This window comes from Mytilus trossulus, chromosome 3 (assembly GCF_036588685.1).
Source record: "Mytilus trossulus isolate FHL-02 chromosome 3, PNRI_Mtr1.1.1.hap1, whole genome shotgun sequence".
Taxonomy (NCBI): Eukaryota; Metazoa; Mollusca; class Bivalvia; order Mytilida; family Mytilidae; genus Mytilus; species Mytilus trossulus.
This window is the reverse complement of record NC_086375.1, coordinates 30,828,101-30,841,277: the sequence shown is the minus strand read 5'-3', so window position 1 is coordinate 30,841,277 and position 13,177 is coordinate 30,828,101. Positions and strand designations below refer to the sequence as shown.

Sequence of the window (13,177 nt, the reverse complement as noted above, 5' to 3'; positions counted from 1 at the left end):
TATATAATTCCATTTCTGTTCATAATATGATGGGGAAACAAACTCTGATCATAAATTGTTAATCATACAACTTTTAAGCCAACTAATTATATATTATTAAGAAATTAAACGGCAAGATATTCCTCCAAATGTTACGCATATGTCGTTGAGGCCTATTAAGGCTAAAACATTTTAGTTGTTTTGCTTTGTTTTGAATCCACTGTAACAGTTGAAATATATATGAATGATTTAGATGTAAATCAGTACACATTGTATTTAAGAAATCTTTCGAAAATTTGCCTGTGATCTAAAACGTTCAAAACCTATGTGCAGTTTTCTTGACGAAAAATTATAGAACACAAGAATGATTTGGACGTAAAAGATATATCACGATATGATCTTTATTTTGTATTCTGATTTTTTTTTATAGATCAACTGGCCAAACAGGTCATGTGAACTATTGGTATCATCATTATGAGTCCGTCGTTGTAAACATTTTCCAAGAACTATTTGTCTGAAATGACTATTATATCATCAATTTCAACTGAAGTTGGGGTTTATGATCATTAAAGTATGCAGTAAAACATTTGTACGTGAACGGCAGTCAAAATATTGCCGACAGTGCTAGAAACTGCAGGAACATAGGGGCACAATGCAGTTTCTGTGTAATTGAAACCCTTTTTTACTGTATGCAATACATCTTTGAGACAACTTTTTCAAAAAGCAATAGCTTCAAAAAATTAAAAAAATCGAAGGTATGATTTTTGTTATTCAATCATTAATGAACTAATTTGCTAAGGGCCTTCCCTTCGGAGGTCTTCTGAGATCAACTCGATATCGAATTAGCACCAAGGCTAAAATGCACATGAAACGAAGCTACATATTATCGATGCCATGCTCAGTAAAATGTTTATTTAAGACTTTTATAATTAGGAAAATGATTTATGTTTTATGTTCTTCTTCGCTGTACTCATACGAACATCAAAATTGTCTTAATAATATATAAATAAAACAAAAAGCAATTTGGAATGAGAAATTGTACTGACCAGTTTAATAAATAATAGAAATAAATTGTGACAACTCTGGTCATGTAAATCGTGGTCTCTGGATCTCCGAATATTGGAAGGAAATCTACAAGTATAAAAATGTTAAATCAGAAAAAGAGATAACTGCAATTACATATCATCAATGCAAAATATACGTGTCGATCTGATCAGTAAGTTTTTCTCGACAAGAGAAAAGGCGCGAAATCCAGATATATATGTGTGAAAACCGAATTACTGCGGATATAAGCGTATGCGAATATTTATACGCCAAATTAAGAAATGAATGTACATGGTTATAAATCAAATTTAAGAAGTTGAGTTACAATGATGACCAGGAATTTGACAGCTGGTACCCCTTAAAGAGCAGTTGTCCTTAAATAACGTTTCTTTGTCTTTTATCTAAAAATCTCTATCACATAGGTACACATGAAGAAACTGTTAGGCAAATATGATCAGCAAGATCTACAAATATTTTAATTTGCCAGAAATCTTGATGAATCCATGAAGAATTTTTATTTCTAAATAGTTTTTTTTTGTGTCAATAATTTTTTTCCCCTAAAAAAAAACTCCCATGAACAAGTGAACCAATTTTCAAAAACTACTTTGATAAATTATTATTGAAGTATCTAATGGAAAGTTTGTCTTTTTCAGTCAGTCAACAAACATGGCTCAAACTAAACCATAAGATTATGATGCATCAGTTGTCTTAATTCTAGAAAAACCATAACAAATAGATAAAAATCTGCTAAAGTAAAAGAACTCTCAATTTCCAGATCTACTTACCTCCTGTGCCATCGTTAATTTTCAATCAAAGCAACTTGTTCAACAATTCTGTATTTAGAAAGTATGTAACCTTGAAAATAACAAATATAGCTCGAGATATTTTTCGAACATCATCATTATTTTATATTTCACGATAGAATATATGTGTCAGAGATCTCCTCAAATTTGATCTCCATGACGTAGTTGAAATCTATTTAAAGAATGCAATTTTAAACCGATCAAATCATATCTATAAATTCATTTTACAGAACAAAAGATGGCATCAAAAATTGTAATGTGTGGCCCATGTTCCATCCTCTGAGGGATTAAAGTATTGTACAGATTGTGAAGATGCATTATGTACCGATTGTACCGCTCTACACAGTGCTGTCAAACTCCTTGCTTCTCACCACTTGGTTGATGTGTCTTTATTAAGCGGAAATACATTCAACATAAAAAAAAAGACTGTAACGATCATGAAGGAAAATAAATAGAATTTTATTGCTCTGATCATGATTGCTTGATATGTCGAACATGCATGGCAAACACTCGTCGCAATTGTGGTAAAATTCAGCCAATAGATGTCGCTGCCGAAGGTTGCAGAACGTCATCAATGTTAGAAAATGTAAGTAAAGATATTGCCTCATTACTTATTTCAACAAAAGCATTGTCAGAAGATAGACAAAAGAAGAAAACAAGTGTAGGGCAAAGTAAAGCAAAAGTATTAAAGGAAATAGCACAGTTCAGACAGAAAATCAATTACCATCTTGATCAACTTGAAAACAAATGTGGCTCTGAAGTTGATATCCTCGAACGCACAATTAGCAAAACGGTAAGCAACGAACTGAGTGAGGCAAACAAAAGGCAACATGTTATTCAAAACATATGGGAACAAGTAGATTTCGTTACTAAACACGGTACCGAAAGTCAGTTATTCATCTCCCTAAACACCGTGAAGTCGGATATTTCAAGACAAGCTGTAAGTCTACAAGATCTAATTCCATCACTTGAAACTACTGATATAGGATTCGAACCGTCAAATTTGATTTCGGTAATGAAAACTTTTGGATCCGTAAAAAAACCTTCTATCCCATGTTCAGTGAAATATCAACACCCTAAACACATGCAAGCCCAAACACGTGCAATACCTCAGAAAGTGCCAACAAAGTTTGATTTCGAAATGAAAGTCAATATATCAGAAGGGAGAATCACATGTATTGCGGTTACAATCGACAATAAGTTACTCCTTTGTAATGATCAAACAAATCAAATTTCCTTAATGGAAGAAACTGGACAACATCTGAAATCCTGTTCTGTTACTGGCGGTTATATATGGGGAATAGCTATCATACCTGGAACAAATGAAGCAATTGTTACAATGCCTCATGATAGATTTATTCGGTTCTTCAATATAACCAATCCTCACCGTGGGAAGACAAATCCGTGTTAAAATTAACCCGTATGGTGTTGCAGTAGTAAAAGACATTGTGATCGCAGGTTCCATAAGTGGAGACGTAGCTTTCATTGAGAGAGTGAGCGGAAAGTGTGTTAGGAATCTGAATGTTGGACACGGAATTATAGTGTCTATCGTTTCTGGTGTGGATGATAAAGATGAACTATTATATTGCTGCGAATATAATGGTGGAACCAGGGTCATTTGTATAAAGGTGGATGGTACTCGTATTTTCACCCACTCGGTGAGCGAACCAATGTATTTAGCATTGGATTCGAAAGGGAACTCGTATGAAACAGGATATAAATCAAATGATTTACATCGTCTATCATCCAACGCTCAAGAAGACGATATACTCCTTACGAAATCTGACGGTTTAGACCACCCATTAGCTGTTGCATTCAACATGACCTGTGAAAAATTGTACATTTCAAACGGAGGCAATAATAGAAGTGTTTTGATTTTCAACTGTAAATGAACGAATTAGATGCTCAGAAATCGAAGTCATTTCACCAATAAATTGTTCTTGTAAAATGTTTCTGAATTACACCAACCAATTGGATAGAAATCAGTGACAAATCTTTTTATGCATGTTTGTAACTTGTGCAAAGAACAAAAAGGGGGAAGAAATTGGATGTATGTTTTGTATGAAGTGCATAATCCCCTTAATGGAACATTTTTGTTATAAGAAATTCTTTATATATCTCATTTCATTCAGTATGTAAAGAAGTTTACTTATGGGAGGTTTAAATGCATTCAGCACAGTCAGCGATTTACACTGTATTGGTATACAATAAATGAATAAGAAGAACGCTATGTATCCAAAGACATAGAATAAAGTATTTTCAGTCACAGTTCTGTACATTGTCAAATTTTCTCGTTAATCTTTTGATTTGTTTTGCGAGAAATTTGTTTTTCATTCCTTTAGTATCCAAATAGGTTTAGATAACATTTCATTATTAGTTTATACATAGCCGGTTTAACTGTGTTTGAGGGGAGTTTTTCTGTCTGTTTCTGCTTCCTTAGCAGATGGAAATCAATCGGTTAATTGATTATTTTATATTCTATGCTTTATTTCAGATCTCAAATATTTCTTTCCAATTGACCTATACTTTTGATCTGGAACAAATGTGTGAAAATAATATTTTCTGCACCATTGTAGGTCATTGAATATTATAATGAGCTGAACTTAACATATAATAACATAGTGAGAAGTTGTGTGTATCACATATATATTCGGCTCTTTTTTACCTACTTTTGAAGTAATAAGGTCTATGGACTTTAAAAACAAATCATGAATTAACCACTGTCTATAACTTCGTTCTTTATTTGGCCTTTTTAACTTTTTTTTGAATTCGAGCGTCACTGAAACACGCGTCTGGCGTAAATACAAAATTTAATCCTGGTATCTATGATGAGTTTATTTACGACCACTGGGTTGATGCCACTGCTGGTGGAGTTTTAATTCCCCGAGGGTATCAACAGCCCAGTAGTCAGTACTTCTGTGCTGACATGAATTATCATTGATATGGTCATTTTTATAAGTTAACTGTTTACAAAACTTTTGAATTTTAGAAATTCCAAATCTTTTCTACATCAGGAATAGATTGCCTTAGCTGTATTTGGCAAAACTGTTTTGGAATTTTGGTCCTCAATGCTCTTCAACTTTGTACTTTATTTGGCCTTTTTAACTTTTTTTGGATTTGAGCGTCACTGATGAGTCTCTTGTAGACGACGCACGTCTGGCGTAAATACATTTTTTTTTTATCCTGGTTCTATGATGAGTCTATCTACGTCTTCAGCTCTCTTTGCAGATGCATGTCAGTGACTTGTATTTGATATAAATCTGTGTTAGGTAAGAAACAGATCACAAATGACTGAAATTGTAGTTGATTTTAACTATTGGACTACATGACAAAAAGTGTTTTTAATGCAATTGAAAATTAGGTTGACAAAATAAAACTTGCTTTTAAAAATGTGTAAAAAAAAAAAAACTTTTTTAGAATATAAAAGATGGTTGCTGCATTATTTTTTTCATCAAATTACAACGCCGCCAAATTAACCTGGCCGTTCCAAAACTGTTTCATACTATGCTTTGACATGTTTCGAATTCAAAGACGTATCAAATTCTACTAATAATTACAGAAGTGTTATATTTTCTGGTCTTAGATTGTTGCATTTGCATTCAGTATGAATACAAGGAGATATATAGTATACACCAATGAGAAAGCAGTACATTGATTATATTTAGTAAAATACATTCATAGGGCAACATAAATTCTTCATATCTTCCTTTTGTTGATACTTATTAATTTATCTTTTCATTGAAAAATGTCACATTTTCTCTGCTTATGAAGTCCAATAGATGATTATGATTGGTTTTATTTCTGGGAAATATCATTTATTGTTTAAAGTGGTAATTGGCTTAAAACTATCTTTAAGTAACTGTTTGTTCAGTACTAAGCGTCTTTATTCTTGTGTCTTTGTGTTAGTTTTTTGTACCCTCTGGTGTTTAAAGAGTCAAGCCTATTTCAATTAATTTTGTATTGTTTGTTTTTGTGCTATTACATCACTGACAGATGATAGAGAGTAAGTTGATTTTTTAAAAATTATGTTAATTTTTTTGGTTTTGTATTTTGGTTATATGTTGTTCTGATGAGTAAAGCATTTTATAACTAACTTGTATCGTTTGTTCTTGTGCTTTTACATCACTGACACATGTTAGGGGATGCATTCGGCGCTTGCATACGATTATAATTTACACCGCAAAATTCTGTATGTTTTTGTCCCAAATTATTAGCTACTCGGTGTTTGTCGTTGTTCATATTTAATTTTGGTTTATTGTTTTTTCTACATAATTCAGTACATTTCTTTTGTTTGAAAATTGTGTAATTTTATAGCCTTTTTTAGATTAAAATACCGAAAAGGCGGTGCTCATTATTGAAGGATGAACAGTGAGCTAGTGTATTGCTTTTATATATGCTTTAGGTATTTGGTTGATAGTTGTCTCACTGTAAAGCATACCATATTTTTTATTATTATATTCAACAATAATAGGATGTGCATATATTAAGCCAAGCTCTTAATCGTACTGTCAATGTTTTGTTTTTAAATTTTCTATCTCAGTATCTGTCAATTTATATTTCTATAATATGAACTTTGAAATGCACTAATAAAGGACAGTTATAAACACATTCACTTTTCAATGCTCATCTTTCTAGTCAGTTTTTTGTCAACTCACTGTCCAGTTGATGCCAAATCACTTCAATGGTTGTGATATTAAAGGACTTTGTAAACCCATTAAATACTCGATAATCAAAACCTGTCACGAATCTATAATTATTATATATACATAGTTTCGAGTTTTTATGTAAAGTATTATTTGAAAAAAAAGCCTAGCAGTCAGCACTTGTGTTGACATGAAATAACATTGATTTGGTCATAATTAAATCGTCCCGCCTCTATAAAATAATCAATGAGTTTAAAAACCGAATCAGCCACTAGCGTTTCTTAAAAAAATCGTTCTTTTGTCACTTGTTCTTTCTGTACGAATTACACGACGTCAATTTATACTGTTATACTAGCGGTGCCACACACTGCAATTAATAAACATCAAAGTTGCAGTTGTCAGAAGTGCTTGGTCATTGACAAATCGGTCACACAACACACCCCAGGGTTGTTCCACAATATTAAATATCCGCAAGATGTTGTCCTACTATAATATTTAGTAAAGTATCAAGGAAATTCAAGCTTAATCTGTGTTGAATTGTAATAAGAGTTGTTTATAAGTTTCATATCATTTGGTTGAGGTAAACTAAAGAAAGAGAGCGAAAACCAAATTTTAAACGTACAGACTAAAGAACGAACGTACAGACGACACAGGTAACTAATCTACAGCGGGAGCAAACAAACGAGGGGTCCGGAGGAAAATGGCCTAAGAATACTATTTGTCGTGTTTGGAAAGTCGCATCACCAGCGTCACAGACTGTTTTTTGCGACTCTTTAAGGTAAAGGTTGCCGATTTTTATTGAACAAACAAAAAATTAAATGCCGTGTCCTTGATTATATTATAAAAATAAAATATCAAAGGTAGATAACTGTGAAATATTTAACAGGTAATTTGATGTTAAACAGGAAACAGTTATACATAGAAGGTAAACATCTCAAAAACTTTATTCGATACGATGCTATAAATGTCGCAAATACATTAGCGTATTTTATTTTCAAATGTTAATGATTTTTTATTTGTTTCAAATGATATATTATATGTTTCAAAATCAATGATTACACAAAATTGTGTAATAACGTCCAATCAGGTCTAGACCACTCACAGTAAAAATGACAATAAAGATCATGCTCATTGTGTAATATAACTATATTTTGTATAACTTGCCAAAGAGCATCTATATCATATCTATTTCTTTATTTAAGCCTCCGTTTCATTCGAAAAACGGATGTTGGTTTGATGTCTAACTGATGTCTAACTGGACTTTATAGTTTAGTTGACTATTTTTTTATGTTTTTGTTCTGAGGAAGAGAAGTAGAGGAGGGAGGGGAAGTCAAGACAATTATTGTTCTGACATCTATGTGTATTAGATTCCACAACTGTTCCGATAATCACCCTTTTCTTTAGATATTCGGTCCTTTGTTTCTGAATAAGAAAAAAATCACTAATGTTTATCCAAATTATTAAAAAAAAAAATAATTTCCAAATGACTATTTTGAAAATTACACAAGTACTGTTTATTCCTAGTTCTTATATTGATATACACCATAAATGAGCTGAATCAATTTACATTTTAAGTCAACACTTTGTTAATCTATAGGAAATCTAAAGCTTAACAAATTGTAAAGACATATGTCTATAATTGTTGAATGCTGTACTTTGACCTCGTCGTATGTTTGTGTTTACTTTTACAATGTGAAATGTGTATAGTGCATTATTGATGGTGAGACGTTTAAATTATTATTATTATTATTATTATTGTATTGTATTGTGTTGTTGAAATTGAGTAAGGTTGGCGTATATTACTCATTCGCTGATATTCACTCTCAATTTTGCAAAAGAATAAAAAGTAACGTGTGCAAGATATTGTGTTCGAATAAGTTGAAAATATATCTTATTGAAAGCCAAATATTTGGACACAATAAATTGCTTACATGTATGGCAGTCGATTTATTTTTATTGTATTAACTTGTACAATGTCAAGTAATCATGAATTTTTAACATGGAGACTAGAATTTTTCGAACTTTTAATTGATTATTTATACTTAAATTAACGCCCAGTGGTATTCATTAAATGTATGTTCACGATATTAAATACAATATTTAGCTTCTGCCAGTTGTGACGACAGGGTAAAGGTAAGACAATTCGAACTGTCGCAGCTGTTATACACATGCTTTAACACGTGTATTATAGTAGTCTCGAGCTCAGGTCCATTAAAGTACGGAGATGTTGAATAGGGGCAGACATTTTGCAAGGCAACCTATGGAGCCCTCAAAGACTTGTTGCAATGGTCTTTTAACGTACGAAAAGAGTCTTATACTCATCATACACTAGGCTTTGGATATAACGTCCATGTTCCGAATTAGGGTAGTTCACTTCCTTTGCAACACGCGGGTATCTTGGGCAATATGCCCAATTGTTTCTACATAGGTTTTAATGGTAACGTTTTCTCCTCTAGTTCAGTTCGTAAACTTAGATATGTATGATGGCTCGTTTCGAACCTGAGACATTTTCACATATGTGGTTAAATTTTCGGGGTACGAAGTGTGATTCATTTTCCGTAAATTAGCATACCCCGAAAATCCTTTCGTGATGCGGCCCCTCATGGTAAAAAAATCCTTTTTTCACACAAAATTTCTTTACTTTTTTTCTTTAATTTGATACTTTGAATACATTTAATAACTCCATAGTTTTTACATATTTATTCTATGGTCCTCTACTTTCCAGATCAACACAAACGATTAAGCTCAGTCACTTGATAAAAATTGAAACATGTCCAATATCACTACACAGAGAGATTTTTTGTTAAAAAAAACTTTTTGTATTCCTAAATGGGAGGCGCATTATGGATATTGACCAATCTGAGACATCCTTGTTGTCAACGCCAAGCAGATAAAAACAGGGATTCAGTCATATTCCAAATGGACGCCCAACGTTAGCAATGGATTACTGCGAAATGAAAGAAGTACAAGGAATACAATGTGTTTCTACCTGTAGGGATCTACAAATAAATTCAATACTCAATAAGTTACAAAACAATAATGATAAATACAGTTGACAATGTATGAATATACCTTACTGGTATCTATTTTTGAGTACCGTTTCATCGGAAACATGTATTAACACATCCAACAATACTGATGGATAAATTAATCGGTTTATACCATCTTGTGAAATTCATCGTGTATTTTATGACATAAACATTATTGTATGATAATTTGTATATGAATATGACAGTTGTTTTCCATTCGTTTGATGTGTTTGAGCTTTTGAATTTGCCATTTGATAAGGACTTTTCGTTTAGAATTTTCCTTGGAGTATGGTATTATTGCTATTTCTCTTATTTTTAAGTAGGATAATGGAAAAACTGTCTGTTTTCTAAGTTCCTATAGTATCATAAATGTTCAGTCTAAAAGATAAAAAAAAAAAGTACATACAAATCGCCTCGGAGATAAAAAAAAAGAAAACTATTTGAGTAAAGTGAAATTTCTTCTTACAAGGTTAAATTGCAGGAGTATTATCAAGTATGGAATGTGGTTCAATGAAAAGAACACGTTTAAATTCGGTGCATTTGAAGTGCTTTTGGAGATTAATCGTCCTTGGGAATGATCAAACTCAAACAATCGAAAGTCAGTTAGAGGAGCTAGTATGGTAGCAAAATCATTTAAGCTGGTCATACTACCAAAGACTAGTGGTCATCTAGCAGCGGTATACTAGCAAACTAATAAAACATGATCTTTTTTAAGAATAAAAATAGCTAATACGCCATCATTGTATTTTTTCAGTTTAGAACATTTTGATTATATCTATATTCTTTTTTTAAACCAGGCAGACAATGGCATCTACATTTGTATTGTGTGATTCCTGCTCTAGACATAACAAATCATCTGATAGAATAAAGTATTGTACAGATTGTGAAGACACTTTATGTACCGAGTGTACTTTTATGCACTGTGCTGTTCAACGTATTTCTTCTCACCACTTGATTGATGTGTCTGCGTTCAGAATCAAGAAGAACTGCAATGAACATGAAGACTTGTCTTATGAGTTTTACTGTTCCGATCATAATTGTATGGTATGTCAAATGTGCATTGACAACAACCATCGTAACTGCGGTAAAATTCAAACAATAGATATACCTGCTAAAGGATGTAGATCATCATTAATGTTAAAAGATGTTACAAAAGACATTAAGTCATTACTCAATTCGACAAAGGAGATGGTAGAAGAAAGACAAAAGAATAAGACACGTGTAGGGCAGATTAAGGCAAAAGTATTAAAGGAAATATCTAGGTTCAGACAGAACATCAATGATCATCTTGATCAACTTGAACGGAAACTTTACTCTGACGTGGATATTATAGACAAAACGATTTGCAAAAAGGCAGACAAAGATTTCTGTGAGGCTCACGAGAGGCACAATTCGTTGAAAATGTATGGGAGAAAGTAGATTTTTATACTAAACATGGTTCAGAAAGTCAGTTTTTCATCCTTTTAAACACACTTAAGTCGGATATCTCAAGACAAGCGTCATATCTTCAAAACTTGATTCCATGTTTAGATACGAACACTTTCCGTTTCGAACCATCGAATATGATTGAAGTAATACAATCTCTTGGGTCCGTAAATGAAATTTCTACCAAAAGTACAATGACCTCTCAACATAATGTACAACTACAAGTACAAACAGTAGACAATTGTCAAAAGATGTCGAAACAGTTTGGGTTCGAAAAGAAAGTTGATATACCTTCAGGAAGAATCACTGGTATGGCAGTTACTAACGACAATAGATTAATCCTCTGCAATGATGATACCAGAGAAAATAACATTTCAGCATGGACAGAAACAGGACAACACCTGCAATCTTTAACTATTCCTGGTCGAAGAGTTTTTGCAATAGCTATCATATCAGGAACAGACGAAGCGGTTTTATCGATGCCTGGAGATGGATTAATTCAGCTTTTCAATATCAACAGTTTTACAGAAGGAAAAGAAATCCAAGTGTCGGCAGTGTCTCCGCATGGTATTGCAGTCATAAGAGACACAGTGCTTGTCGGTTCCAAAGATGGAAAAATTTCTTTCGTTAACAAAACTAGTGGAAAGTGTCAGACGACACTGAAAGTATGTAAAGGTGTAATAACGGCACTCGTTACTAATTTGGGCGACCTAGAAAATGAACGATTATATTGCTGTGAACATAACTGTGGGAACGCTGTTATTTGTTTTAAGTTGGATGGAACACGCATTTTCTCTTGCGTTTTGAAAGAACCAGTAGCTTTAGCATTATATTCTCAGGGATATGCATATGTGACAGAATATAATTGTAACAATTTACATCTTCTATCACCAAATGGGGAATTAGATAATATACTTCTGAAGGAGGCAGACGGGTTAAATTGCCCATTAGCAATTATTTTCAACAACACCTACAACAAAATGTATATTTCAAATTTTGGTTCTATTAGCAATTTCATGATATTCAACTGTAACTGAACATACATTTCAATTCAGATGAAAACCATTAGGGACGTCATTAAACTTATTTCTTTTAAATATTACTTAGATTAGAATTTTTGGATAACAGTAACAGTAAAAACAAAAAAGAAAACAAAAAAAGACATTTATACGTTTTTTATTTGTACTTCTAAATACTACCAAAACGTTCTACTTTCGTGCGAGACAACATTAAGCATAACATTCTTTAGTGATTGAATAATCTGAGGGGATTTATTTCTTTCTACATGGGCGATTTCTGTGGTCGATATATACTGGTAAGTAAGTCAGCATATTTGATTCAAGAGAGTTGAGACAAAGAAGTCAGTCTTTACTTTTATAAACCGATCGACCATACCGCCATCCATCATTCACATATACCCTATCCCTGTCTCGAATCAATTTATGTTCAACATTTCAGATATAGTTATATTTGAATAGTCATTAATACACTGAATGTGTACTTACCATATGAAATGCGCAACATGACGTGTGCAACTAGTGGAGATGGACCTGCTTACCCTTCTGGAGTATCTTAGACATCCCTAATTTTTGATTGGTTCGTTTTCTCTGATTTTTTTTTAGTGTATTGTTTTTCGTCTTTTTGTCGTCTTTCTATGATTTGAAATGGTGTTGTCAGTTTCCCTACGACTTTTGAGTGACCCCTTTGGTATCGTCCGCCTCTTTTTACCTAACCTGGGCCAAGTGAGCTTTTCTCATCACTTGGCGTCCGTCATCCGTCGTCCGTAAACTTTTACAAACATTTCCTCCTCTGAAACTACTGGGCAAATTTAACCGATGTTGGCCGAAATCAGCATAAGGGTATCTAGTTTAAAAGATTTGTCCGACGACCCCGCCTGCCAACTAACATGGCATCCATGGCTAAAAATGGACCATAGGGGTAAAATGCCGTTGTTTGCCTATATCTCTGAATCTAAAACATTTAGAGTAAATCTTACATGGGGTAAAAACGTTTAATCAAGTTTAGATCTATCTACCCTGTCAATTTCAGATGAATCAGACAACCCATTGTTGGGTTGCTGTCCAATACATATAATAATATCTTTAAGGAAATTTGCATTTTTTGCTATTATCTTGCATATTATTATAGATAGAGATAAACTGTAAACAGCAATAATATTCAGCAAAGTAAGACCTAAAATATCAACATGACCAAAATATTCAATTCACTCCCTAAGGAGTATTGTTTTTCCCTT

General features: G+C 32.8%; 1 protein-coding gene across 1 annotated transcript; it reads left to right on the top strand.

Moving 5' to 3' along the window:
* Positions 1-10,302: 10,302 nt before the first annotated feature.
* LOC134710659 (E3 ubiquitin-protein ligase Midline-1-like) lies at positions 10,303-10,917 on the top strand. Its single transcript, XM_063571046.1, has one exon. The coding sequence runs from the start codon at positions 10,303-10,305 to the stop codon at positions 10,915-10,917; it is 615 nt and encodes a 204-aa protein (XP_063427116.1).
* The last annotated feature ends 2,260 nt before the right edge of the window (positions 10,918-13,177 follow it).